Source organism: Betta splendens, chromosome 4 (assembly GCF_900634795.4).
Source record: "Betta splendens chromosome 4, fBetSpl5.4, whole genome shotgun sequence".
NCBI lineage: Eukaryota > Metazoa > Chordata > Actinopteri > Anabantiformes > Osphronemidae > Betta > Betta splendens.
In genome coordinates this window covers 31614812-31638949 of record NC_040884.2, presented here as the reverse complement: position 1 = coordinate 31638949, position 24138 = coordinate 31614812, and the positions used below count along the sequence as shown (strand labels likewise).

The following is a 24138-nucleotide window of genomic DNA, read 5'->3' as shown; positions in this document are numbered from 1 at the left end:
ACCTTAGAAATATAGTTAAAATCAGAAGCATCCTCTCTCAGAGCGATGCAGAGAAACTGATCCATGCATTTGTTACCTCTAGGCTGGACTACTGTAACTCCTTACTCATAGGATGTCCTAACAGCTCCTTAAAAAGCCTACAGCTCATTCAAAATGCTGCAGCCAGAGTTCTGACAGGACTTAGAAAGAGAGATCACATTTCTCCTACATTAGCTTCTCTGCACTGGCTGCCTGTAAAATGTAGGATAGAATTTAAAATTCTCCTACTCACATACAAAGTACTCAATGATAAAGCTCCTTCTTATCTTAAAGACCTTATAGTTCCTTATGCTCCCAGCAGAACACTTCGTTCTCAGAGCGCTGGGCTACTTGTGGTTCCTAGAGTGTTTAAATGTAGAACAGGGGGCAGAGCTTTTAGCTACCAAGCTCCTCTCCTCTGGAACCAGCTCCCTCTTCAGGTTCGAGAAGCTGACACACTCTCCACCTTTAAGATTAGGCTTAAAACCTTCCTCTTTGATAAAGCTTATAGTTAGAGATGGTTCAGGTCACTGGCAATTATTGTTAGTCACAGGAACCATCTCTTAGTTAAGCTGCAATAGACATAGACTGCTGGGGGACTTAATTTATACACTGAGCTCCTCTGTTTCCTTCTACCTCCTCTGTCCCATAACCTCCCATCATTGTCCCATGTTTAACTAACCTTGTCTCTTTCTGTCCAGTAGTTGTGCTTCTCTCCTCTCTCCCCCCCCCACCCCCACTCTTTCTCCCTCTCTGTCCTCACCCACAGGTATCATTGGACTCAAAGTTTGGTGTCTGTGAGGGGCAGCTGCGGATCCAACCATCCTGCCTGCATCCAGTCCCTGGTCCTACCATCCTGCCTGTGCTCTGTTGTTGCTTGTTGTTGCTTGTTGCTGTTGCTGTGCTTTTCTCTCTCTCTATCCTCTCACCCCAACCGGTCGAGGCAGATGGCCGCCCACATCCAGTCTGGTTCTGCTGGAGGTTTCTTCCTCGTTAGAGAGGGAGTTTTTCCTCTCCACTGTTGCTGTCAAATTAAATGCTTGCTGTATGTGGGATTTGTTGGGTTTAGTTGTATGAGGTTTTAAACCTTACTTTGTAAAGTGCCTTGAAATAACTTTGTTGTGATTTGGCACTATATAAATAAAATTGAATTGAATTGAATTGAAATCTTAATACAGTGAATGCTGGAAGCAAAGAAAGCTATTTCCCGTAGATGCTGCAAGAGATCCCATAGGTGCCATGGCAATAAGAGTAGATGCCATGGCATGTGCCATAGATACAGTGGGATGTGCCGTAGATGCCGTGGCATGTTCCAGAGATGTCGTGGAATGTGCCGTAGACCTGTGGCATGTTCTGGAGATGCAGTGGCAAGTGCCGGAGAAGCCATACATGTGGTGGCATGTGCCATGGCATCTAGTTACAGCTGCCGATGCCGCAAATTGTGCTTGGCCCTACTGCCATATGGCGTAACTCATCAGTGCTGAACTCTGGCTCATGCAACTAACTACGATCTCAGACTGTGCGTGCTGAAGTATTCTACAGCAGGACCTCCGGCCATTGAATATTAGTGCTGTATACCTATGCAAGGAAAAATAATAGCGGACAGCAGTTTCACTCCAGCAAGCTGGCTTTGCCCCCTCTCAGCCCGATCATTGCTGTGGCAGGTAAAGAGAAAACAAGTGGCACTAGTTGTAGCCTGTGAGCCCGAGGCAAAAAAAGTATCTGTCCTGTTTTAGAGGCTATTTGCAGAGTATAATAAAGGAATGATAATAAATGATAATTTCTCTGCATAGATTATATGGAGGGTAAAACGTCTCCCTTCATTCTTAAATACTACCCAACATCATTTTGGCCAACCCCCATTGAAAATCGGTATATATCGGTAAAAGTATCTTTTTATTTAAGTGGATATGTTTATCTGGAAGTGTCTTAGTGGGTTTGGGATAGACAAGTATGTGATGCTCAAGAATGTTTTTGAGGCCATCAAAGGAACAACTAAGTTCTTCTGTTGGCCTGTGGGTCTCAGGGGTCTTGGGGTCTTCTCTGATGAACCTGTTGTTCTCACTTCTGTACCTCATGGCTCTTCCTCATCCAGATGTCATCCACATATGAGGGTATTTGTGATCGCAGACCATTGTGTATGGGAGAAGAAAAAATGTCCGGTTCTCCTAATCACTAGTACTACAGAGTAAGCATACATGTGCCCGAAGGCATAAACAGTCAGCTGGTTATAGCTCGCTTCAACATAGAATGCGGTATTTTCCATCAGGTCTTTAGCATGTCATGCAGAGAGTGGTTGGAAATATTCGATAAATAGGGAGATGAGATTGCTCTTCTACCCACAATCTCTGGGTAGTGCCTGCTATGACAGCTATGACGATGACGGCGCTGCCTCGGCATCAACGCAGATCAGCGAGAGACCCTCGCTGGATCAGGGATCTGACGGGCGCAGCATTTATGACAGCGAGGAGGAGGAGGAGAGAGCGGTGTGCCCGCTATATGTATATGTGTATATACATATATATATGTATGTACTATGGTATATATATATATATATATATATATATATATATATATATATATATATATATATATATATATATATATATATATATATATATATATATATATATATATATATATATATATATACACAGAATGGTAATGGGGAACCAACCAGACATTGTGGTGGTGGACCAAGAGCAGAGGAAAGCCGTAGTGGTGGATGTGGCAATACCAAGCGATGGCAACATCAGGAAAAAGGAACTAAAGAAATACCCATAAGAAACTAGAGAAATACCAAGGGCTCAGAGAAGAACTGGAGAAGGCTTGGAAGGGGGAAGCCACAGTGGTGCCTGTAGTGATTGGAGCACTGGGGGCAGTGACCCCCAAATTGGAGGAGTGGCTACAACAGATCCCTGGAAAAACATCAGACATCTCAGTCCAGAAAAGTGCAGTCCTAGGAACAGCAAGGATACTGCGCAGACCCCTCAAGCTCCCTGTATGTATGTACCAACTCCTGGTTGACAGAACAGTCGCCCAAGACTGCAGAGTGTGACACACCAACCTGTACACAGCCTGGATTGACTACAAGAAAGCCTATGACTCAATGCCACACACATGGATCACTGAATGCTTGGAGCTGTACAACATCAACAGAACTCGAAGGGCCTTCATTACAAACTCGATGAGATTGTGGAGAACCACCCTTGAAGCCAATGGTAAGCCACTTGCCCAAGTATCCATCAAATGTGGCATATAACAAGGAGATGCACTGTCCCCACTGCTGTTCTGCATAGGTCTGAACCCCCTCTGCTAAATAATAAACAAGACTGGCTATGGATACCGACTCCGGAACGGGGCCACCATAAGTCACCTCCTCTACATGGATGACATCACGCTGTATGCCAAGAATGAGCGAGACATCGACTCACTGATCCACACCACCAGGATCTACAGCTCGGACATTGGGATGTCATTCGGACTCGTGAAATGTGGGAGGATGGTGACAAAGAGAGGCAAGGTAATCCACACAGAAGGGGTCTCACTCCCAGAAGGAACAATAGTAGACATTGAGGACAGTTACAAGTACCTTGGAATGCCACAGGCGAATGGCAACCTTTAACAGGCAACAAGGAAAGCGGCAACACCCAAATCCCTCCAACGAGTACGGCAAGTCCTAAGAAGCCAGCTCAATGGCAAGAACAAATCCCAGGCAATAAACAACTACGCCCTGCCAGTGATCAGATACCCTGCGGGAATAATAAGGTGGCCAAAGGAAGAGATACAGACGACAGATGTTAAGACACGAAAGACACAGTCAGGAACAGGAAACAAGATCGCGATAACGGTAAGCAGAATGACGAAACGCTGGAATGTGATGACTGGCATGCAACAACCTGGCAACTGGCTGTGGTGACCGGTGGTGGTTAAATACTGGTGAGTGATTACAAGATAACTGTCAGGTGTGCGTGATTAACTGAGGATGACATGAAAACAGCTGAGATGTGGGTGAGACAGGAAGTGCTTCAAAATAAAACCAGAAATCGAAACCAAAACATGAATGAAATCAAAGTCCTTTTAAAATAAAACCGGAAACAAAAACCCAAATCATGACAATAACGGACATGTTTCGATAGTGTCTGTATTGGGTAAAGATTTTAACCATGTCAGGGTGCTCCAGAGCGTGAAACAAAACTTTGTTAATTTATTTAAATTAATTGACTCAGCCCTTTCATTTTAACAATCAGGCAGTCATCCTACATATTTTATTCCTTTATTCATCTTTTGCAATTCTTCATACATTGGTTGAAAAGATGTATATATCCATACAATATTATCACGCACAACATCAGTCACATATTTACAGCCACTGGGGCCCTTCTATAAGGCATAAAAACGGCGCTTCTAACCCAAAGACAAAGCCAACCCTCACCTGCTCCATCACACGTTTTCGCGACTTGTCTTTGAGCTGGGTTTAATGAGATATTTTGCCTGCTCACAGCATCCGTAGCATCTGCGGGATAGCTGTATTCTTTAACGAGAGAAGTACTCTCTCTGAAATGCCACACCTCTATGACCTCGGCTACTCTGTAACCCTTCACCACCACCTTCAGAATCTCAGGAGACGTCCAGACTCCGGTCAGAGAGCGCTCCCCAGCTTCTGCGTAAATTGAACACTAGGCGCCCTCTGCTGGATCTGTAAGGAAGCACAGGGAAAAACAACCCTCGGGCAGGACACACCGTCACCTTAATGAGCCCGAAATAAGTTGATGCAGAAGTGTCCACCTTCTCGGACCTTATTCTTCTCCTCCTTTGATGCTCAGAATCTGGATGAATGCAAGCCTCCTGGCAAGACTGGGAGTTCCAGGCCTCCTCTTCCGGGACTCTCTGCTGTACTTGCAGCGCTGCTCTCTGACATCGATGATTCTACATTCATCTGCTGATAAAGCTTCTACTCCAGCTTCTGGATCATTTGCACCACTTCCTGTTGCATTGGTTGTTGTTCTGACTTGGATTGTAGTACAGACACATCGGCACGGCTCTCGTTGGCCTGGAAGCCTCCTTCCAGGTTCAGCGATTGCTCCCGAACGCTCTCCAGGAGCACCGTGTCAGATACTGTGCAAGGATACACATCTTACAATAGGCATTCATAATAAAAGTTGTTTTATAATAGTTATACTTACTGTGGAGGTTGTGATAGGTCAATGGCGCTGGATGACTCTTGGCAACTTTTTAGAAAAGAAAAAGTATTTTTTTCATCGTTGCACAGACGTATGTCTGTATGTATGTTATTCAACATAGATAAGTCTACCTTAAATAATGCCGATGTTTTCACGTCTTTCGAAGTGTCGTCGCAGCAGGCCTCTGGAGTTTTAACACCGCCTATATTTATACGCCTCTTTTGAACAGGGCCTGCTCAGAACCTCGTAATGGTTTACAGATGCTTTTCGCCAGATTCTTTTTTAAACATAATACAGATGCAGCGGTTCATTTTTGCTGATTCTAATCAACTAACAGGCGCTGACCCTCCTCATACCAGTGAATTTCAAACCGGTTACCAGTAGCCCCTCTTCTTGTGCTGTCTTCAGTAGGTGTTAAACATGCTAATGCTAAACCCCATTTTTAGAATGACGCAATTCCTGGGTAAAACCAAAAGGTGGAGCTTTGTTCAAAAAAACTTGGTGTCTGACCCATATAACCAGGGTCAAGTAGTAAGTATAGAAACAGTTCTGAGAGACATGTCACACTCTGTTTGGGAGACAGACAGACAGACAACAGACACCTTATAGCCTCAACTGAAAAGCTGAAAAATTGCATCTTAGTAAAGTTTGAATTCATATCAGAGTTGAGTATTGTGCTTACTTTATTTATCATTGACAAGCATAAGAATAGCAGCTCATACTGCCAAAGCTGCCAAACTACCTTCTGGAGGTTTAGCACTAGAACTACTAAAGGATGTACACCTTTACATACACCCCTACCAACGGCTGGGCTGGGTCGCATGGGCTCGCTGATCCTGCTGCTGCCTGCAAGGCAGAGCAGGATTCCTACTCATGTTCCTATGAGTCTATGAGTGACATCCACTGTTACAATGTTCCACCGCTATGTGCTTGGATTTACAACGTGAAAGGACGAGTATCATTGTTGCGGTCTCACCGAAGGAAGCAATAAAAGACATCAACAATACAATAAGACAGTTTTGCTGCTTTGCTTATTTACAAAAAAAACTAAATAAAGTTCACACATTATTGCACTGTAACGTTACCAAGAATTACAGAAAAGACGACGAGTACACCCATCTAGTTTTAACAAATGAGCAATTAAAAATATAATATAAACCAAAAACGCTTGAAAGAGTTTCGGTTTTATATTCCGTTTATTTCGTTATTTCCCCTTTCACCTGTACCACATAAAGTCATTGCAGAGCTACAGCCATGTTCCCAAGAGGTTCACCAGCCGCTTTCGGCAGTGAGTCATACACGGACGTTGTTCTGCCCGCTTTCATGTAGACATGGCACTCTTCAAAGTTTTTTCAAACGTAGATTTTGTTAATTTCGTTATTCATATACAACATGTAAATGCATGTGCTAAAAACTACAGAAAATATGACAGTACACCCATCAGGTTTTAACAAATGTGCAATAAAAATATACGCTTGAAAGCGTTTCCGTTTTATATTCCATTCCACAGCAGGGACACTGGGGGAAGGGGAAGCACGCATAAACATGCAGGATAAAGATCTGCGTGTCTCTGCCTGCTACAGCCTCGGCTGCATTGGGTTGTTAGTCTCCCTTTCACCTCTACCATATGAAATGTGTTCCTACGAAGTGTCCCCGCTCTGGGACGTGGATGGCCCCGCCCACTTTCATTCACCAGACGGACATGAAAGAGGGAGTAACGAAATAAACAGCTACTTAACTTCGTAGGAACACGGCTGTAGCTCTGCAATGACTTAGGGTACAGGTGAAAGGAGTAATAACGGAATATAAAACGGAAACGCTTTCAAGCGTTTTCTGTTTATATTTTTTATTGCACATTTGTTAAAACTTGATGAGTGTACTGTCATATTTTCTGTAATTTTTGGTGACGTTACAGTGCAAACAACACTTTTTTTTGTAAATAAACAAAGCTTCGCCACATTTGAGAAGGATCTGAAACTGTCTTATTGTATTGTTGATGTCTCTTATTGCTTCCTTTGGTAAGACCGCAACAATGACACTTGTCCTTTCACGTTGTAAATCCAATCACATAGCGGTGGAACATTGTAACAGTGGATGTCACTCATACAGATGGAGCGGCAAATTTCCGTTGCCTCGTTGCTGCAGGATTTCACACTGATCTTGTCATGACATTAGCATGACTTAGGTATCATTCCACAAAGCCCCCCTACATCAGTCCTGACCCCCCACTGTGATATACTTAATGCGTGGCTGCCTTGTTAACGCCCCCTAAACCTTTTTTTAAGAAATGACCTGCAATTGCACATTCATGCACCAGGTGGAGCAGTGATGTGTAATCCAGGCCCACATATATATATATATATATATATATATATATATATATATATATATATATATATATATATAGAGAGAGAGAGAGAGAGAGAGAGAGAGAGAGAGAGAGAAAACAGAAATGAGCGTCTTAAATGTAAAGTAGTTTATAACTGAACTTAAAGTTATTTATGTCTAAGCAAGAAGTAGAAAATTACAGCTGTTATGAATAAAATGCCCTTTAGTCAACATTCAGTCAACATCCACATGGATATTTTATTTGTTTTAATTATACTGTATTGTATGTATTACTGTATTGTAATGTTTAGCTCTAAATTTACTGGCATTTTTTGACAACTGACAAAGACCAAAAGCTTCCTCAGTCTGAGGGAAGTTCCATATTATCCTCCAGTTTGGCTTCACTTCACACTTGCAAAGAACTGGCTCGTTATGTGAACAAAAGACACAAAAGTGAGTAGGTGTGATGAACCCTCCCCCAAGAAGCACACCAGACTGAAAGAGTTGACATGACTCAACTTCCACACAACTTCACCTGAGCCATGAAAACCAGATATATTTGTAAACTGCTTAAAAAGAAAATTCTTCATGGATCCATAACTTTAAAGGTTCCACTCAAATCAAGGCTCTGTTAACATAATGCTGTATGGAGGAATTTAGTTACTGTCCATACAGTAGGTCTCCCTCAGAGGACCAACAGCCTAGTGGTTAATGCACAGAAGCTCCCAGCTAGAGACTCCTGGTGTAATCCTGCCTCCGGTGTCTTTCGTTTACCACACAAATTCAAGTGACACAAAATACAGAGATCTGCATACATATGTGTTATGAGTTTTGCCAGCTGATATTCTTTCAGTTCCGTGTCATTTCAGTCACCTTTTACTGCCAAATGTCACTGCAATCGGCTGATTGTGACTGCTCAATAATTTTCAAGTTAACTTACAGACTTTTCTTAAAGCAGAAACATTACCAAAAGTGCAGGAACCTTCAGTCTGAGTAAAGTTGGGCACTATCCTCTATTTACAATAGGCTTCACTTCACACCTGTAAAGAACTGGCTCATCAGTTCAACAAAGGACTGTGAGAAGGTGTGAAGACCATGTCCCCCATGAAGGACATATAATGTAGAAGCTCCTTAAGAAACATTTCTGCTCTAAAAGAATGTAGTGACCCAACTTTCAGACAACTTGGTTTAGAAAAAGGTCAAATGAACTGGACGTTTATAAAATCTGTAAATAAAACTTGTTAAAAAGAAAGTGTTAAGTCTATGGCTTCAGGATATAAAAGTTTCTTATTTTAAACCACCAACTAACAAAAACAGTTTAATTAAAAACTGTGGGTGAGAAGTTGTGTGCTTTAACCACTAGGCTCTTATAAGTGATGGATGGATGAAGTAGTTCACAAATGTATCTGGTTACATCAGGTAACAGCACTGCAGGACTCTGGTGCTTTGGGGAGAAGGGGGTGGTGTGAAACCAGTCTAACTGGTGCTGTGGATGGTCGTTCTGACTGAAAAGAGGCTCTATTGTTATGTTCATCTAAGCTTGATTAGAACATTGAAATGTTCTTTTTTTAATTTAAAACAGCTCCTGAAGCAGGCAGACTGACACACACTACATTCAAGTGAATAAGAATAATATATAGAATGAGAATTTAATAATTTCATTTGTAAAGTCCAACTCAACCTAATACAGCCAGTAACTGATAAACCTCCAGAAGGTAGTTTGGCAGGTGTGGTAGCGTGAGCTGCCGATGCTTATCTATGATTAAAAAAAGTTAGTACAACATTCAATTCTGAAATGAAGTCAACTTTTCAAGTTTTCTCAACTTTTTAGTTCACTGTTTAGTTAGACTATTGTCTGTCTGTCTGTTTGTCTGTATGCCCTAGCAAACAGTGTAGAACTGACATTATCAGATCTATGTCACACACACATTTGACTCTTCAATGACTCTTCTAAGCAAGCTTAAATAAGCATAACAATAGAAGCCTCCTTTCAGACAGAATGGTCAATGTGCAAACCTGGTCAGACTGGTTTTACACCAGCACCTTCTCTCTAAGACAGGAGTCCTGCACCTGATTTGATTTTGATTTAAAATGAAATACATTTACATTTAAAGGATACATTTGTGATACATGACTCAAATCAAATGCCAACTTATTAATGAACTAATTTGTATATAATATGTAACCAAAGTGACAATTTAAAATCATTTTTAATCATTCGAATAATATTGCATGCTTTATATATTCCAGACGAGCATTACTCGTCATTATGTCTAACCTATTGTAAACTCGAAATAGGAAGTTGTTAATTTCTCTAAAAATAGTATTTATCAATCATCAAACATATGCATAGTGTTAAATATTAGGGTCAGAGTTGCTGTAAAATTAAGTGCTAAAGACAAGACTCAAACCTAGATCTCGCTTTACCTCCTTTGAGGCTTCTTCCTAAACTATCTTCACTGTTCTTTCTTCTGTGAGCTGCATCAAGAATATTTCCCCAATGTAGGATAAATAATTAATATTATATAATAAAACAAGTTTATCAGAATCAGAATTAGAATCAGAAAAGCTTTATTGCCAGGTCCGGTAGAGCACACTTTACAGAACGCGGAATTTGACTTGGTGTTGGCAGGTGGTGCATCTCAGCATAAAAAAGTACAAACAGTACAACATACAGCATACAATATGACATGGTGACAGTACAACATACAACATGACATGGTTACAGTACAACATACGACATGACATGGTACTTGGATAGTGCAATTATTAGAATAAGTACAAAAACTATTGCTGACTGACATAGAAAAAACATTAAATGAATGTTTTATGCATTAACAAAACTATCAGTGAATTAATGTTGAAATTTACTGTTGTTTTAATAACATAAAATACATCATCTGGTTAAACTATAACTCAACAACTGACAAAGTCCAGAAGCTTCTTCGGTTTGAGGAAAGGTCCACACATTAGTTTAACTTCACTTCACACATGTAAAGCACCGGCTCATTAGGTGGACAAAAGACTGAGTTGGTGTGAAGAACCACCCCCCAAGGACACAAGCTGTAGAAGCTACAAATGCTTCTGCTGCAGATAGAATCAGTTGACATGACTCAACTTTCTGGCAACCTTACCTGAGTCATAAATGTAAGCCCCTTGTTTTAAAGAACTAAGTAGCAACCACCAGTTAAAACAACAGGGCCTTGATGGTCGACTAAACCCTGAGGGGGAAAGAGATTCTAGGAGCTCAGGCGACTAAACCCTCATTTGGGCAGGAGAATGCCATACACCAACGATACTGGGAGCTCAGGCAGCTAAACTCCCACCCAAGGGGTAGAGAAGGACTTACACTGGTGATACTGGGAACACAGGATAAAAAGCGGCTCCATCTATGACTGAACAGCTGCAGCCATTTGACACAGAGGGACAATCTCTAACCTAAGATGGCAAAGGCGCCGGTGAAGGGGAAGACTCCCTTTGGCAGAACTGGTCTTTGCCATGGAGGGGCAGTCTATAACCAGAGAGAGTGAAGGGGCGGCTTACCTTTGACATTGCAGATCTTTGACATTCGGGGTTAGAGTGCAGATGACCCTTGACATTGCTGACACCTGACATTGGAGGGTGACCTGTGACCTTAGAGGTCAGGGTGAAGGTGCAGGTGACCTTTGTCCTAGAGTTGTCAAAATAAATTTGATGGAATGTCGTCTTTCTATTGTGTGTAATGACTCTCTGATGCCAATCTGCAGTGTCTAGAACGAGGGTGCATCTTCCTTTGTCTGCCGACAGTATGGTAATTGTTTCACCCCTGCTGAGGTAGGCCAGCATGTTCCTCTCTTGCCGGGGGAGGTTAGGTTGTGGTAGCTGAGTACTGACCAGAGCTTTTTATCAAAATAGTATCCGCTGATGCCTGTCACCTCCTTCAGGAGGATAAAGTGACCTACCACAAAGCAGTAATGGTTCAGGATTATTTTGAGGAGCCCGATGGATCTCGAACCAACTGAGTATCTGTGAGATGTGTTTGACAAATGTCGTGTATTTTTTATGTTCCAACCTTGTCAGAGATTTCACACCGACTCAACTTTTAAGTTTAAATCAACAGCATATGAATTTATTACATAGAATGAAATAGTACAATCAATCTCATGGCTCAGAATAATCATGAGAGAGGTGGTGACCGAATTCACCCGCTGGTTCTTCTGCAGAAAGAACTGAAAGGTCGAAAAAGGTCAGCTGGGTGTCTGCAGCAGACCCTCTGCGAAGCACTCTAAGAACACATCTCCCAATGCCCACTTTTTAAAGCTCCATGTTTACGCAGCCAGCGAGAGTCTACGTGTCCATCGAAAGTCCATGTTTACTCAGCGCTAGCAGTTTATTTGTTTTTGTGATCAGCCTGAACTCAGGTCAACTTGACCTTATTTGCAACTCAAAAACAACTTAATTTTCCCCAGTCACTAAGGACAGACATAACCATGAGATGATCAGATTTTACCACACAAACAAGTCAGATCACTGGAGGCCCACCTCACATCTTACAAGACATTAATGCTCTGCTTAATCTTGGTGCCAAATACTGCATCACGTTAGTGGAGTTCATGCTTCCAGATAGGGTATTTTTGGAAACCAAATGAGACCTAAAGTCACATCCAGATGAATATGGAGAACTGATTGTAACATGTGTTATAGGTCTTTTATGATCTGAGTAGGTTTTGTTTAAAGTGCTGCTTCCACACAGCATCTTAACACTCATGTTGTTAAATGAACATCCTCAGCATACTCTGCCCCTGGGACACCCCCTGCCAACCGCACCTCCTTTGTTGGAGTTACCCCTCGAGACCCTGGTGGACTCTATCAAGCCCAGGTCAGTTATGTGTATATTTAAAGTTCTATTTACACATTCAGCTAATCTATTAAATCCCAGGTTATTGGAACATTGAAATCATCAACAAGGTTGTTCTCCATATCTCTACTCAGCTTATATGAATCATATTTCATATATGGACTGCAGTTATTTAAAAGCTGTGCTGTCTGTGTCAATTCCATGTGTTTCTAGTTTAAACCATCTTTGCAAATCATTTATGAGTTAACATTGGATTGATTCCCAGCATATTAAAGAACTGATTGGAAGAGTTCACACAGGTCAGCACGTATTCAGCATGTAAATGTGTGTTGGGCTTGGCTTATGTCGTCGCTGCTGCATTGCAGTGCCACTGCTTCAGAAGCAGCTAAGCTCATGCTGCTGACTCAGCAGTCCTCTGTCCCCCTGTCTCTAGTTAACTATGTGACATGTGAAGCTCTCTGTGACTTGTAATGACATCAAAGCTGAATTCAGGTTGTTTCATAAAAGTGAGTAGTAAAATACTGTAATGATTTAAGCAAAAGATGGAATGTTTATTGACAGTAGCTGTAAATAATGTGAAGACTTTCTAAATGCAGATACCTAAAGTTGTATGTTATCAGTGCATACGTTAAATTGTTTGTACACACTTCTCAGTATAAGGTGATACATGACGAATGTTGTAATTCGTGTATGATCTTCACAAGTCAACTGTGTTTGTGTTTGTATGTTGCAGTCTTGGTATCTGGGCAACTGAGTGAACTCTGGAGTGAAGGTGATTGTCTTCAGGAAAGGAAGTGTTTTATCAAGGCTTTGATAAAAACTATTCAGCTTTTTAGAAAAATTAGATTTGGTCGTACATATATTTATATATATGTTATACATATAATTACATACACTTACACATGTGTGAAAGACAGCCATTATCAGCCCCAGAATGCACTACGCTGTGTAACAGAGGTTACAAATGAAAAAAATGATTGCGTGTTTCTTGATGGTCCAGATGAACACCGACACCAGAGAAGGCTGTGAACCTACTGTGTCCCCAGGATGAAGCCCTGCTTTCCCAGGACGGATGCCAGCCTTTACCCATGTGCCCTAGGTGTCTACATTATGTCTATATGAGGCCTGTTGCCCGGAGCTTGTATAGACCTCTCCCTCTCGCCGCCAAAACGCCCCCTCTGCTGCAGGTGCTTTTTACGATATATGCAAATAAGCCTTCTTTACTGTCTGAAGCCGACTGGGAGGAGAGATTCTGTTGTTAGGATTTAAAGTTTCTTTGCAATTTTTACTATGTTTTTGCCTGAAAAACATTCAAATTTAAAATGTCACATTTCACTTCCCACCAAAAACTAAGGCTGTCTTTTTTACTGACAATCATCAGCCTGAACCCATTTAGTTGTTTGCAAGCCTATCATTTCTAAGATTTAGACTTAAGACTTTTTAATCTGAAAATGAGTAATAGTGGGATATAAGAGCTATATTCATGCCGTCTTGAACACACTACAGTGCTGAAGTTGGAAGGCAATAATGGACCAGTGACTGCATTGAGGACTGGCCCATCTGCAGCACACATCTGGCCATTGCCATAAACATGTACCAATGGCCAAACGCACATTATGTGGATAAGACACTTACTTCAAGTATCATGTGTTGGGACAGCTGGAACCTAGCACCGTGTGGCATGATGTGTGTGTTCTGCTTTGTTCTAGAAGTGTTCTACAGAACTCGCTGATGTGCTTTGTACTTGCATGTAGGTAGATGCTGTAGGGTGATTATGTTAAAATTCCTTTTTCAGACTGATGCAATGAGGCATGTTACCAAGCAGTGGGCTTTTGAATGTCAGAATCTAACAGCAGGTCAGGAGCACAAAGTTCTGTTTTCTTGTACTGACTTGACTCTCACTGTGCACCTTAACCCCACCACGTTTGAATGCTCTGCTGAGGAGTAGCAGCCATTCAGGCTGACGTGGCTGGAGGCAGGGGAACAGGAAGCTGAGACAGCCGCAGGTTTTAGTGTTTTCAAACCTTACACAGTGTTTATTAACCAAGACAAAGCTGCTCTGCTGTGTTATGGCTGCATTTTCATACCTTAGTCTTTTGAAAGACATTTAATAGCTTAATATTATACATGTTTTTTATCTTTGATTAAACATGTCACCAGATTGAATCATGCCTAGTTCAAATAGGAACAACCAATTGTCCCAATGTACAGTAAATGTAATGGATTAAATCCTGAATGCAGAACTATTTAAACTCATCATTTTTGTTAAGACAAATTAATGCAAGATCCAAATGCAGTAATAGTAAAACCACCCAGATCGTATGTTATATCAGATGTCATCTCTTAGCTGATTGTTGATGGTAATTAGAGACTGGACACAGCCTTAGTCCGTTACACTAACTAGAGCGAGAACCTGTTCAAACGAGTCCTGTGGATGGAATCATGTGTCATGTAATGAAATGGTCATTGTGCTTGTGTTCACTAGCCAAACTTACAAGGATGTATGAGACCAGGACTGTCAGAGCAGAGACATGACATGACAACTGCCCATGATCTCCTAACCTGCAAATTTGTTGCATTTTAGTTTGTGTTACAGTGATGTCAACATGTTCATCCTGTCATGCAGCTCTAAACCTGCTTGCAGCGTTATTTTGTAGGCACTTTAACAATTTACTGCAGGAAATAATATGAGATTAAACTTTTGTAGGAATGAACATTGACTCATGATTATATCTGAGACATTTTTTATTCATTTCACTCAGAGCATGGGTGTTTCTGTCAGAGTGACTGCTAAGCAAATGTAACGACGTCCTGCAGATATTAATCCATGATTTGATCATTTCTAAAGTCTAAATATTCTCCTTTTGCTTGCTTTTAACTGAGGATGATGCAGTTTCAGCATTGTCTGAGCTGACACTGTTTAGACTGCATCTAAAGTTCAAAAACAGTGGTGTTCATGTCTTGTGCTTTTCCTTTTTCCTTTCCCAGGGTCCAGGGTTAAAGCTGACAGCAGTCAGTGTCTGCTCTGTAGCAACTGCACACGACTGACTTTCTACTAAAGTTGCTGATATGAGCTGGATTTTGGCAGGTTGAGGCTTAAGGTTTCGTTCAAGGTGGCTTGAAGCTGCTTTATACTGCATGGTGCTTCCCTGGTCGCTGTACTGACCTAAAGAATGCATGGCTCAAACTGATGATACCTCTCCCTTTCAACTTTGCTCTTCCTCCTACTCTGTACAGTACCACATCAGAGGACAGTGATGCAATGGTGGTGGTGTCTATTTCTTGACATTTTCTGGCCCTATTAAACTTCTATTTTGCACGATAGTTCATACAAACACTTTATGTGCCTTGCCTTCAGTTAAAAAACAGTAATATTATATGGAAACAAGATCATACCTTCATGGTACAGCTCAAAAGAAAATAAGTTGCATGATTGTAAAACACAAACCATTAAAGCTGGCACATACATTTATGTAAACCAGCGGGACATCAGAGAGCTTTACGGAGGGACAGTGTTTGTTCCATTTATTTGTTCAAGACTCTATTTATTTATTTACAGAAGTAAACAGCACTGTTAGGGTCAACTGTGTAAGAACTATGTCATAGGGATTCATCGGGTTGCATTGGCTTAATTGCCATCCTTAAAACCTTGATACAAAAACCATGGTTACATCCCAAGTAGTTCCAAGGTAAGCTAAACTCCTTCTGCTGGTTCATGAATGGCATCAGAGGTTCCAAACATCTGCCGCTGAACCAAGGTTCTACATTTTGTGTGACTTTTTGACAACAGATCAGCTCTTTGGCAGCTGAACAAACCCACAAACCTTTTAAAATGTCTGATGGACACAGAGATGTGCAAAATCAAGTAAACACTGCAAGTCTCTAAATGTTGAGCTGTCAGCATTGCCGTGTGTGGATTCCACTTTAGCGAAGTGATCTGTGCTGTTTGAGAGAAGGGAGCATTGTTTGTGTATGTATTAGGAAGCATTAAATACATGCAGATCCGTTTAAGTATGTACCTATTGAGAGGACAAGGACGAGCCTTTAATAGTATGAAGTGTTTGTAGGGGTTCAGCCACTGACGCTAGCGTAATAAAAGCAGGAGACCTGCTCTGTGATTTGTTGTTCGAAGGTTAAATGTCTGACCACATGTCGAACCATGTGACAAGAAAGTACCAAACGCCACAGCAGAATTTTGTATTGATGCATGCACTAAGACCTTTTCCTTTTCAGCTTATCAACTAGCAACTATTAGTTTTTAGTTCAGCTTTGTTTTTATTGCTTGTACATATAATTTAAGACACAGCAGTATGTATAAAGTTTGTATTATGAACTCATATATAGAATGTCTACTGTCAGTTTTCTTTGTTTGAAGCTGGTGGCTGAGCCACAGAGCGTGGCACCCATGAAATGGGAGCTGATTGTTGATGGTAATTAGAGACTGGAGTAAACAAAGCCTTTGTCTGTTACGCTAACTACAGCGAGAACCTGTTGAAACGAGTCCTATGGATAGAATCATGTGTCATGTAATGAAATGGTCACTGTGCTTGTGTTCACTAGCCAAACTTTCATGGATGTATGAGACCAGGACTGTCAGAGCAGAGATATGACATGACGACTGTCCATGATCTCCTAACCTGCAAATCTATTATTTGTTGCATTTAAGATTGTGTAACATGACAATTACCCATGATCTCCTAACCTGCAAATTTGTTGCATTTTAGTTTGTGTTACAGTGATATTAACATGTTCATCCTGTCATGCAGCTCTAAACCTGCTTGGAGCATTATTTTGTAGGCACTTTAACAATTTACTGAAGGGAAATCATATTATAGAGAGATTTGAAGATGCCTGGACATGTAAGCTGTATCCTAATAGTTTGAATTATTAAAATCCATCACTAATTTATGTATTGATAAACTGCTAAAATCTAATTTAATTAGATCTAATTTTAACTAATGTACCAAAGGTGATGTGCTCAAACCCTATACATTAACTTGATTAGCAAGTACAGTTGCTGTAACTTCTTCATGAATTAACTTATTTATTTTGAATCATATAAATATTGTAGATCTATAATGTGTTCTTTTTGTATACAAAACAAAATGCTATAAACACAGGTCAACATGCTGTAGTTAGGGTAATGTTTTAATAGAATACAGACATGTCTATGTATTCCAAAGTATACTTTACATTTAACATTAGAATTTAAAGACTTACTTTGAATTATACAGTCAATGTCTGTGCTCATGGAGCCTGCTGCTCCACATTCATCCATGTGTCCAGTCGAGCTGAACAAAACCTTTGGATAAACATGACATTGACTGTTTCACAAACTATTGCAGTTTTACTCCTCGTCTGCAGTGTGTAATCTACAGTAGCTGATCCTTTGCCATCCTTTGCCAGCCAGATGCTTTGTATGCAGCATAGTCTGTGATTTCCCTTTTAGAGTTTTCACCTGTGGCTGTGATAGACAGTGTATTGAGAATGTCTGGACTTCCAGTTCCTGGCTGAGGTCAAGTTGAAGCTGTTTGGAAACAGATTAATTTGTTATCAGCCACTCGACTAATCAGTAGCATTTGCTTTTGGCTCACATTGTACATCTAGACATGGTTGATAGCAGGTTATCTTCAGCTCATCATCCTGTTTATTTTCCTCAAAGCAGAGGGTTTGAGAATGTCCTTCATTAATGTGAAGGGATGAGACAAGAAGAGGAGGTGATTTCTATTGCTTGTGGAGTTTAATTTAAGTCAATATAAATCCAGATTATCATCCCAAACTATTTTGAAGAGGTGAGTATGCTTTTATTATGGCTGAGTAAAACTGGAGGAGAATGTTGTGCTTAACTTATTTTAAGCTCCTTTTAAGTGTCAGGAGTTGACTCTCACACAGTCGTATGACTTCAATCTGTGGATCGTTCCCAGGAGACAATTTCAGAAAACAACATTATGCTCTAAAACAAGCGTCATTAATAGTTAAAGTCACTGATAAAATGCCTTTACTTGCTTTAACCTAGCACTGACTGTGCTCACTAATTACTGAATACCACAGTGTGATGACTGAATTCCACAGTTACCAGTATCTGAACCTCACTTGGACTCTAATCTAATCTCAGGAACAAGTCAAAGAACAACCAAATTCATACCAGTGTAGAGACTGTGGTGAACAGCTCTGACAAAGAAGACCGAATAAAATGTTGAGACATTGCTGCGTTGGCTCAACTTAGTAGTAGTATTGACTTAGTAGTCAATAAGGTTTATGAAGCGTCTATATTACAACTGTTGTGGTGGAGTCAGGTGATGGCAGACAAGCTCCACACTCCAACACATCACATCATAGTACAACCACTGATTTAGCTTATTGCTTGTGGCAACAACACTCAGAATAGTGAAATGCTGCTTATCATTACATCATCAGTCATTTCAGTGGAACCAATGGTTTTATTCACTGTACTCTGACATCAGAACTAACTCTCGAGTACCAGTATTTACAGTTCTGCAGTATTTTATTGCAGTCTACAAGGCAGTATTTTTATTACACCAACAGTGTTACTGCTGCCCCACATTACACCTTAGGTTTTCAATACTAATGTAACCATGAGACCACTGAGCTCCACATTTTGCCAACTATTAGCTAGGTTAGAAGATGAATCACCAGGCTTTCTGGACTCCTGTTGTCATATTGTTGCTTGTGTGGAACTTGCCTCTGGCTTTGGTTGCTGGTAAAAGGAGTGACACAGGGCACTGAGGCTAATTTTGCTCTTTGGCTTAGCAGATGTGAGCTGTATGAGGAACACAAAGACTGTGGCTGATGCCAGGTGAAATATTTTCATAGGAGACTTTTTGAATAAGCAGTGTTATTGTTCACCACTGATCACTAAGTCATAACACTTAATATCATACAATATCACTGAGCTGAACTACAAACCTTCACTGAGCGATCCCACATTGATTCTTTTCTTAAGAGATATTTTTTTTACTCCAGGCTTTTCGAAACAATTCTAGGAAAGACTGCTTTGCTTAATTAATGTCAGAGGGCTAGGGTTAGGGGCATGTCAGCTTCTAATACATTCTGCACAGATCACAGCCCTTTCACATCGGTCACGGTTTCTTCACTTCCGTAGTCAAGCAGACTGTAGCACCTCTAAACGGACACACGTCTGATGTTAGAATACAGCGTGGTTTCCGTAATAAGCGCTGACCTGAACTCTTTACGGTACAAGCAGTTGCTTCTCTAAACTCTAAACTTTATGTTTTTCTTTTTGACATTTTGAACTGAACTTTTATTAGCAGACAATGAACTGTTCCTATTTAGCTGAATTCAGACAAAAACATAAGAGCTGTTGACTGAACGCTGCCTTGTGAAGTTTACCAGCCTGTAAATGTATCATTTTTTTAAGAACCAGTGTTTCTGACCTAATGATTTTCATCTGCTGTGGGGAAGTTAAGGTTTTGGTAAAATGCCATTATAATCATATTTAGCCATTGCTGTCAGCAAATGCTGACAATTCATTACTGGAAATTAATATGTTTTCCTATGCAAAACTATACCATAAATAAACAACCTATATCACTACACTGTTCTGACTCTTTTTTTCCTTTCATTCACACCCGATCACGGGCAAAGATTAAATATGCGTCTTGTTTTGCCCCAATTGTTTTTTTTTTATTAGAATTTTTTAAGGTTGAAAATCCTTAATGTCCTTCTGCAGCACCAGTAGCCAGGAAGCGACGCATGAACCGGAAACAGTAACGGTATCTGAAGCCTCATGAAGCTTCCACAGGGTTCATCTGATTGTGTCGGAAAATGAACCAAAGTTGTGGGGCTTTGAAACCACACAGAACAGTGACAACTGGTGGTGTACTATCTGGTGGTGCAAGTATATCATCTTCTTTAACAAGCCTCCTTGTCCTTGTACTTCGATATGTACATAATAAAAAGCGTAAAACAAAACAATTTGTGATAATTTTGTGATAGTATGAGAAGTGCTTGTGTTACACTGCTAATAATAAGTATAAAGTCACACAGCGTGGGTGGATTAGTCTGCTATTGAAGCTGCTCTCCAGAGCAGACAGTGAGTCCTCCAGTCTGGTCCAGGACGGATGTCAGTTTGGCCAGGACCCTTCTCTCACCCACCTCCTGCACCGTGTCCAGAGTGTAGCCCAGGACAAAGCTGGACTTTTTGATGATCCTGTCTAGCCTCTTCCTGTCCCTCACGGGATGCTGCTGCTCCAGCAGAACACGCCGTACAAGATGGCTGATGCCACCACAGATTCATAGCAGGTCTTCAGGAGTGGCCCCCTCACTTCAAAAGACCGCAGTCAGCAGGTCTGCTCTGACCCTTCCTGTACAGTGCATCGCCTCTTGTTAAGAGTCCAGTCTAGTTAATTGTTTAAAAGCACACCCAGGTATTTATAAGGTTGCTTTAACAACTACAGGATTTGGTTCGATTGAATTAAACTCAAGTTTGTTTTCCTTCTTGGTGCGGTTCGTTTTGTCTGGTGTGACCACGGTAATCGGATTCGAATGTACACCAAAACATGATGTCTCGATCCGCATCAAATAGCATACTTCGGTGCGGTCCTCCTGGTAAGAACGCAAACAGAACCGAAATGGGAACAAACTCTGCTAATTCGGTAAAATCTTCAGCTGATTAACATAATCACACCACCTCCTGTATTGTCTTGATATTGTCAGGCGGCTTGACAAATCGGACCCACATGCACGGCGACGGAGACCAGAAGGTAAGTTACACAGACTTTAATGTTCACAGTAGAATCCAGGAACAGATGTAATGCAGGTACAGACTCATGATGGGACGCTCAATCAAGAAGCAGGCAAAAAACGGTGGTCAAGACAAGTAGAGTCTGCAACTGGATAAGCTCGGCTATGGTACAGGAGGACTTGGCTAAGTCAAGGTCAGAAAACAGGTAGGAAAAAAAGCCCACATTAGCTTCTAGACGGACCGGGAGGTCCAGATGAGCCTGATGGAAGTCCCTGATCAAACTGGCGTCCAAGATGTTCCTGGCCGGAACCCATGAGCATATCTCTGACCAGTACCCCTCCCGGGTCAACGAGGTACTGACGGCCCCGGCCTCGTCGTCAACAAGCCAGGAGAGACCTGACCATGTATGCAGGCCCATCATCAATGACCCGAGGAGGAGGCTGCATAGGGACCAGAGGAACCAGTGGACTGCACCAGACAGGCTTAAAGCGGCTGACGTAGAACGTGGAATTAATCCGCATGGACCTAGGCAAGGCGAGCTTGACAGACACCGGATTAATGATCTTGGTAACTGCAAATTGCCCAATGAATCTTTGTGCCAACTTACATGACTCCACTCGCAACAGAAGGTCCTTAGTGGACAGTCACACTCTGTCCCCCACGGCGTACTCAGGCTCGGGAGAACGTTTGCGATCCGCTGCCTCCTTGTACCTGGCTTGAACCTGTAGCATGACCTGCCGTGCTTGACACCAGGTCTGTCGGCAATGCTGGACAAGAGCGTGAGCTGACAAATTCCTTGCTTCTTCTTCTAGGGATGGAAAGAGAGGCTGCTGGAACCCATATGCGCACTGGAAGGGCGTAAGCCGGTGGTCAAGTACGGAAGGGTGTTGTTGGAGCACCCGCTTCATGTACAGCAGGTGCTCAAACGACTGCTCGAACGCTGCCTCTTCGTAAAGGCTGAGAAATGTGAGTTTTTACGTATCAACAGTTTCATTCCTTAGCTTTGTGATTTCTTAGGGATGGATTCTCGTGGATCCCGCCAAGATCCCTGTGGCTCAAACAAAGTTTCACGTCGGCACCCATCTCTTGCTTGCCAGACCTGGCCGTTAGTTCATCGTGGAGGTACACGCATCCAGTTCTGGTATCGGGGCGGCGATCTCCCAACGGAACCCTGTTTGCAGCAAGCTCCATCCATGCGCATTCATGTCTTGCAAGGTGTCACAAGCAGAGAAAAATTATGATATTGAGGCCTGAGAATTGTTGGCAGTTCAGGGTGCACTGGCTTAACGGCGCAGAACAACCATTCCTAGTCTACACGGACCACAAGAACCTGGAATACCTATGTACCGCAAAGCGACTCAGGCTCAGTGATTGTTGTTCTTTGGCGGTTATAACTTTCATCTGTCCTATCATTCAGGATCTAGGAATAACAAACTGGACGCATTGTCTCGGATCCACGAGGCTCATCAGGAACCTGAGGAACCCCATCTTATCCTCCCAGCCATCTGTGTGGTCGGGTCATGACCTGGTCTATTTTGGCTCGAGTTAAAGAGGCGCTCCAAGCACTTCTGGTTGTTTCAGAGGGACCCCCTAACCGCCTGTTTGGCACAATCCCCCTGGTTCCTCCAACACTTTAATCTCCGTCGCCATGAACTGACGGAGGCCCAGTGTTATACGGTCAAGGCCTCCTCGACTACAGGCAACCAGTATCTGGACGACTGGGATACAGCCCATAGGAGCGATCGTGGGTGTCAACTAAAAATTTCCTGGATGTCAGAACTTGACACGGAGGAGGACCCAAACGCACAGCACAGACAGGACTAGGCTTGAGTGGATTTATTCAAAACGGCCAAAGAACAACAATCACTGAGCGGTCATCCCTGGACCCCTGGAGACGGAAGTCAGCACGGCCTCCCTTGGACCACCAGGGGCGAGAGCAAACGGGCTCCTTTGGGAACCATCGGCACCTCCAGGGAAGATACCTGTGCACAGGAGAGCAGAAGACACCAGGTCCAGGACTGGTGTGAACCGCCAGGAAAGGGGACTGGAACGGCCTCTTCATGGCCGGCGGGAACTAGGACAGGAACGGCCTCTTCACGACCGATGGAAACTGGGGCAGGGACAGGAACGGCCTCCTCTTCAGGGCCGACAGGTACAAGATCGGCCTCCTCTTCAGGGCCGAGCTGGAACTTGGTATGACAGGGCAGCAACAGGAGTGAGAGCTGACTGCTGCAGCAGGGCTAGGGCTGGAAACAGAAGTGAATACAGAATTGGATTGCAGGCTTGAGCTGGGCTGGGCTGGTTCTGTGACAGGAGCCGAATGTGGTTCTGTGATGGAAGCCGACTGTGGTTCAGTGACCGGAGCAGGGACATGAGGAACAGGGCTGCGCAGGTGCTTCAACTCCTCCCAGAGCTGGTGTCCCAAGTTAGAAGTGAGAAGTGAGAGGGCTCCGGAGAGGGGAGCTGGAAGCGTTCTTCATCAGAACCACTCCACTGTACAGAATAGTTGTAGCTGGTATGTGTTGGTGCTGCACAGCAGCGCATGGAGATGCGTCATAAACTGAAGGCAGCTGAGGGAACTGGACTGAAATGCGGACTGGAGCTTTACAGGAGACTGGAGCTGGAGTCACAACCTGAGCTGGGAATCGTCATGGAGCTGACGCTAAAACAGGAGCCAGAGACGACTGCGGTGTCGGTATCGAGGCGAGAACAGGAGACAGCTGTGACGGTGGCAGTAAGGCATGACCTGAAGATGGCAGCGAAGCCTGCGCTGAACTAGGAACTGGCGGTTAACAAGGGGCTGGTGCGTATGCGTATCAGGTGCGTATCAGAATGTGCTTATGCACAGCCAGTCGGAGAAGGCCCACACTCCGGGGGAATCTATTCAGTAGTCCTCCTCCTCATTCAAGGTGTTCGCGACCTTAACGGTGCTCAGCTGTGCTTCTGGGTTGGTCGCTTTCCGGTAATCACTTGCAAGTGCCGTGAAGCAGATGCGTTAACTGGGACACGAGAAATCCATGGTGCGGAAAAAAACTCTTTTGTCTCTC

At 42.5% G+C, this 24138-nt stretch overlaps 1 protein-coding gene across 8 annotated transcripts in view; it reads left to right on the top strand.

Annotated features, from left to right (window-relative positions):
• The window catches only part of nfic (nuclear factor I/C), a 97977-nt gene extending 78034 nt beyond the window's left edge, over nucleotides 1–19943 (top strand). For 3 of the 8 annotated variants that reach the window (XM_029148325.3, XM_055507651.1, XM_029148323.3), the window contains 3 exons: nucleotides 12299–12387; nucleotides 13100–13138; nucleotides 13367–19943. In XM_029148325.3, coding sequence (XP_029004158.1) covers nucleotides 12299–12387; nucleotides 13100–13124 — 114 coding nt within the window. In that variant the 3' untranslated portion in view covers nucleotides 13125–13138; nucleotides 13367–19943. Of the gene's footprint in view, nucleotides 1–787; nucleotides 2516–12298; nucleotides 12388–13099; nucleotides 13139–13366 lie in introns of those variants that run through there. The other 5 variants (XM_029148326.3, XM_055507650.1, XM_029148321.3 and 2 more) reach the window with 3 other exon arrangements.
• The last annotated feature ends 4195 nt before the right edge of the window (nucleotides 19944–24138 follow it).